Raw genomic sequence first — 5,925 nt, 5'->3', positions numbered from 1 at the left:
CAAAGCCTGAGTCCAAGTTGTTTTTTATTTAAATTAGATTTTTTTTTTTGCTGTTGTCTAATTGTAGTTGAGGAACAATTTAATGCAGTGGTTTGTAGAGGGTAGTTTGGTGTCCTCTATGAGGTTTCTCTCCTCATTACAAATATTTAAAGTCCTTTTCAGTTTTTTGTCTTATTATTTATCTCTAGGGCTGCAGAAGACCAGAGGTAGATAATAGAATTGGACTAATGTTCAGTTGTCCCTCAATATAAATCAAAATTCTGTTAGGGGTTATACTCAGCTACTCCCACACCAAATCTTAGCTCAATACCTTTAATCTTGGCTGAGTTATAGTCATTTTTGTGTTTGCTAAGGTTAGGTTTAAAATGGGCTAAAATGTGATGATTAATGTACTTTATAAACTAAATGTGTATAAAGGCCCAATCAAACAGGTTTTGTAAACTTAATAAAAACTAGACATCAGGGAAATTAAAGAATCTTTTCAGAATACTTTAAGGAGAGCAAATCGGATGACTCACCAATTCTAAACTCATAATCCATTTCAAAGAAGATTATCTTGTATTAATATGTTTAGTGAGGATAGTTTCAGTTCAGGGTTGATGTGATCAGTAATTAGAGGAAGACTCAGATGAAGCTGAGAAAAAACAAAACTTATCAACTAAAACCAAAACTAAAGGTGCTGCATTTAGAGAGAGAACAGAAACAAAAACTAAAACAAGCTCAACTGAGAAGAAAGTATGTTCAGAATGGAAAAAAACCCCAATGAGGATCTGATAAAAGAGCTGAGAAAACCAAAAATATACAGAGGAAGGGTGATAGTAATGGATGGAGATAAGATCTGAATGTGAGACTAAAGGTCTTGAGGACATCTAGAGGCAATGATGGGAAACACAGAAACAAAACTGATGAACAGATAGAGGAAGATAAACAAAAGCACAATAAATCTAACAGAAACAAACGAAAAGCATCAATAGAACAACAGATGGGTTCTTAAAAAGCAAGAAATCATTGCTTTTTGAGTTTTAATTCAGGCCTATCTAATAAGTGCATTTATTGGGGCCTGCCATAGAGGAACTTTGGAAACTTAATTCCTGTTTTTCTATGGTGGCACATATTACTATTCACCATACACCTTTCAAAAGCAGTTAAAAACAACATAACAGCTGACTAAAGTCCCATCTGAAGGGGTCTCTTAATTTTGTTATTTATTTTACCTCTTCCATCAACTATGATGAGGCTTGATAAAGTGCACTCACACAAAATATACATCAAAACGAGCAGCTCAGGGATGAGACTACTATTAGTTTTATTGGTGTTTTGAGTTACCATCATGACTCTTTTTGCAAAAAACTAATCCAAAATCCCTGTAAGACTGCGCAGATATGTTTCAGATCCTATTAAAACTGTATGCACTTTGAATTATCTCATGAAAGACATGAAAGAAGGTTCCTCAAACTAATGATTAGTAGTTTGGATCAACCTAATTCAAAATGTCTGCCACAGCTAATGCAAAAAATGTCTTTGCGCTGTCATTTTTAGGGATACTGAGCTCAAATTAGCTGCTAAGAAATCCTTCAGTTCTTTGTTTTAAACTTTGCCATAAAATGTTGTGGCAGGCACTTTGAGAATTTCTTCAGGAATTGCTGTAGTTGTTTGCTGTTGTGGCCAAAACCTGACAAATGAGAGTCAGGACGTCTCAGGCCCGAGGTTACATTTATTATTTACTCATCAGCAGCAGAGTAACTTGATCCTCGTATCACCAGTGACTCAGTGAGACTGAGCAGGTAAGAGAGGAAAAAAGAACCACCCCACAGCTGTAGAGGCGTTTGTTCTTCCCCACATTGTCCCTGAACAGGACGGGCAACATGTTTTATTTGCATTAGGTAGCTTCCTGGTGATGTCCACACATTTTACTTTTTATATTACCAACACATGGTCTGCTCTGAAGCTGCTTTCACAGAAAAGGTTGTCTGCTTAGAAAAAGGTGTGGCTCTGCAGGTTATCAGACAGAGGACGGCGTACAGCTCACCTGTTGAAAGCACGCCTCAGGACATCCAGGTAAGTTTTTGACTTCTTTTCTTTTATTAAGTTTGGATGGATCCTGTTAAAAACCACAAAACAGTCAAATGGAATTATGTTTTAATTTAAAGACAGAGAATAGTTTTCTAACCAGTCACCACTTTATACCAGCTCGTCAAGTTATGTGTTATTTCAGCTCTATTTCCACTTTAAATTTGTTTTTCTTACTATGGGTGTGTTTTGTGGTAACAGTTGTTATTAATCAAACATCTATTGTCCTGATATTTGTATCTGTGGATCTTATAAACCTTAAATCTTTGTGCAGAAAGCTGAACAAACATCAGTCAGTCAGCAAAACTCAATAACACGCTGGGCAAGGCTGACTACTGAGCAAAGATTCATTTGGTTATTTGCAAATTTGTTTGACTGGAAAACTTGACTTGTGGAGAAGCTCCTGGACTCTGAGAACTGTCTGTGGAAGATTTTAAATAAATATAAAAGAAATAGCTGTTTGAATAAGTTAAAGATATAGACTTGTATAAGTAGTGGACAATAGCAGTAGGTTTTATGTTCATCTTTCAAACCCTTTTTTCTGTGGAGCTAAATCCAGGCCAAAACATTTGTTCGTGTGAAAAATCAGTAGTTACAGTTGATGAAATACAATAAGGTTGAAAGTGAAAGCTTTAAATTTAAACCAAATTTACCAAAACAAAACAAGAGCAAATGCTTGTTTTAAATTGTATCTGATTTTTTAAAAAACATTTAAAAAAAACTTTAAAACATTTTTTTTTCTGTACTTTTTGGATTTTGTTTCAGATTTTGATTTTTTTTTTTTTTTGACAAATTCAAAAATTTTTAAAGTTTGTTTTTGGGGGATTTTTTTTTTCAGTTTCCAACTTCTGGCCACGATCTGGTCTCCTCAACAGGTTTCTCTTGTCTCAATGAGATTATTTGTATAAATAAAGGTGAAATAAAAACAAAAAGATGCGGAAAAAAAACTCTCCACAGAGACTAAAACAATTATTCCTGTGTCACTTTTTTGAAAGTTATGATGAGTCATTTAACCCTGTATCTCACTGGACTAGCTGGCAAACAGCCTTAATGAGGGAATCTCCAAAATATCTTGAAATGTTCGCTCTACAGCTGGAGTTTGACACCTGCACAGAAAACATCTGAGACTACAGACCTGATTGTCCAGGTCAAAATACACCAATAATTAATAAAGAAATATATATAAATCTACCTATCTTCATTTTTAAAATATACTCCAGCAGATTTTAAAACATGCCAAAAACAAAATGAGCCAGAGCAGGTATGATGTGGGCAGAGTTGAGCAACAAAATAATGTGCACAGCCAGGAATGCAGTTTTACAAGCTGTGCACGTGAAAAGAAGTCGTGATTTTAAAATAATTGGTCGATCAAATTGTGGTCTCTTGGTTGCAAACACTCAGAATTCAGTGAGACTTCAGCTGATAATTCACCTATTATTATTTTTTTCTGTAATTTTAATTTGCGAGTAGCCTCTAACAGTCAATAAGACACTATTTATAGGATCTGAAAGAGCTGGTTTTCCTGTGCTGACACAAATCATCTAGATCATTAAAAATTCCCTTCACCGCCTGATGCAGGTTCTTTTCCCAACCAGTCGCTTTAATGCAGTGCATACAGGAACGATCTGGTGAATTATAGCACTTTCCTTATTTTTTAGTAATACAGTTTTTATAATCCATTAAACCACCCTCAAATACCATACTACTCCTGCTACTTAGAATAAAATGCTCTGCTTTGACACCTTTTTTTGGCTGCAGTTTCATCTGCAAGTTGCTCTTTCCATGTCAAAAAAATTGTAACAATGGTCAAATCTGACTTGCAGGCCCGGAGTTTGACAAGTGATGTAAATAGTTTGTAATTCAGATATATTTTACTGGACTAACTGCTGGCTTATTTCCTTGCAGGAGAAAAAAGGAGGATGAACTGGGGGTTTTTGGAGAGCATTCTCAGCGGGGTGAACAAGTATTCCACCGTGATCGGACGCGTCTGGCTCTCAGTGGTCTTTGTGTTCAGGATCCTGGTGTATGTCGCTGCCGCCGAGCAGGTGTGGAAGGACGAGACGAAGGATTTTATCTGCAACACGGAGCAACCTGGCTGCGAAAACGCCTGCTTCGACTTTTTCTTCCCCATCTCTCAGGCGCGCCTTTGGGCCCTGCAGCTCATCATGGTGTCCACACCCTCCCTGCTGGTGGCCCTGCATGTGGGCTACAGGGAGCACCGCGAGGCCAAGTACAAACGAAAACTCTACCAGGACAAAGGGAGCATTGATGGAGGTCTTTTCTGCACCTACACCATTAGCCTGGTCTTTAAAACCTTGTTTGAAATAGGCTCCCTGCTGGCTTTTTACTTTCTGTTCAATGGCTTTGGGATGCCCATATTGCTGCAGTGCAGCCAGAGTCCCTGCCCCAACACGGTGGACTGTTATATCGCCCGAGCCACGGAGAAGAAGATCTTCCTCTACATCATGGGCTGCACCTCCATTCTGTGCATCATTCTGAACTTTGTGGAGTTTGTGTACATCATGTGGAAGCGGCTGTGTAAATGCTTCAGCAGGTACTATGTGCCTGTGGAGGAGAAGCTCCGCAGCCGGAGCCAGTCACGCCAGTCACATGTTTTACCTGCTAACACATTCGCTTCAGCTGAGTCTGCAGTAAACACAAAGGTCTCCTGCTCAGATCCTGCCGCTGCGGGTGAAAAACCTGCCTGTCCAGTCCTGGAGGACCGAGTCCAACCAGAAGCTTCCCTCTCAAAATGAAACTATAAATGAAAGTTTTTAGTTTTGTTTTGACTCATGGATGCCTGAAGAAAAAATTTCCAATGACTAAATTTTAATTGCAATTAGTTTTTAATATATTTTTTTACTTTTCTTTGTAATTAGGAAGACTTAATATTTTTCTCATCCCGGCTTTCCCTTCTGATATCCCTTTTATTTATTTCCTTATATGCAATCCTCTCCATACTTACAGTCATACTTACCTCTATCACATATTCGGCCTCTAAATTTATTCATTATTATGGTCTTCAGCTTGAAGTATTCTCCACCAAAATACAAAACCATTAAACACTCCTGATTCTGAGTGTGTGCCAGAGAAAAGTGTTCAAATATCAAAAAAAAAAGGATTGAATGAATGGGGCTCAATTTAAAACACTTGAATGGTCAACAATACCTGAATGGATCTGGATAAATAAATCCAAATGCTTTTGTTGTCTCCACCCACTGATTCATCTGTCTTTAATCCAACTCTTCTTTCTCTCTATACTTTTTAGAATTGGGCTTCTTAAATGACCCAAGTCATGTGTTTTCATGGATGAAAAACAAGCACAATTGACATGCACTGTTTGCACTGTATTTTAATGAAAAAACACATCTCAGTGAAAAAAATAAACATTACTTACTGACCTAATCTCGTATTGCACATTCCTTCACATTTTTTGACAGTGGGCTTTATTTCTGCTTCATTTGAAAATGATCTATCAGGAGACAAATGATGAAAAATCTCTTGTCAGAGCCAAAAAACAAAACAAACACACAAAAAGGTGAAACCTATTATAAAGCATTTTTGCTGCATTTTGACTGAGTTCCTTTGTGTACGGAATCAAACAACTCTTGTTTTATAGAACCAATGATTACAGCTTCATTGTTTCAATGTTGTTATTATTCAGTTTTCTTATTATCTTTAGCATGTTTTAAATGCAGAAATTATAAGGCTTTTAATTTACAAGGGATTTACCTTTTAAAACTTCAAATCCATTATACAAAATTGACATGAAATTATAAAAATAAAACAATAAAAATAATATTAATAACTGGACTTTTTCCTCTGATCTCTGACCTTCCTTTTGTAGGTGCTGGT

General features: G+C 36.8%; 1 protein-coding gene across 1 annotated transcript; it reads left to right on the top strand.

The window, feature by feature from the left end:
* The first annotated feature begins 1,768 nt into the window (after positions 1-1,768).
* On the top strand, positions 1,769-5,568 carry LOC108243591 (gap junction beta-7 protein). The gene is made up of 2 exons (XM_017429154.3): positions 1,769-2,058; positions 3,976-5,568. Exon 2 carries the CDS (start codon positions 3,990-3,992, stop codon positions 4,824-4,826), a length of 837 nt encoding a protein of 278 aa, XP_017284643.1. The 5' UTR covers positions 1,769-2,058; positions 3,976-3,989; the 3' UTR covers positions 4,827-5,568.
* The last annotated feature ends 357 nt before the right edge of the window (positions 5,569-5,925 follow it).

Source organism: Kryptolebias marmoratus, linkage group LG13 (genome assembly GCF_001649575.2).
Source record: "Kryptolebias marmoratus isolate JLee-2015 linkage group LG13, ASM164957v2, whole genome shotgun sequence".
Lineage (NCBI taxonomy): Eukaryota > Metazoa > Chordata > Actinopteri > Cyprinodontiformes > Rivulidae > Kryptolebias > Kryptolebias marmoratus.
The sequence above is the reverse complement of the archived record's forward strand: the minus strand, read 5'-3'. Positions and strand labels throughout refer to the sequence as shown.

Coding starts and splice junctions, on each gene's coding strand:
- LOC108243591 (XM_017429154.3), top strand. CDS start 3,990: ATGAACTGGGGGTTTTTGGAGAGCATTCTCAGCGGGGTGAACAAGTAT.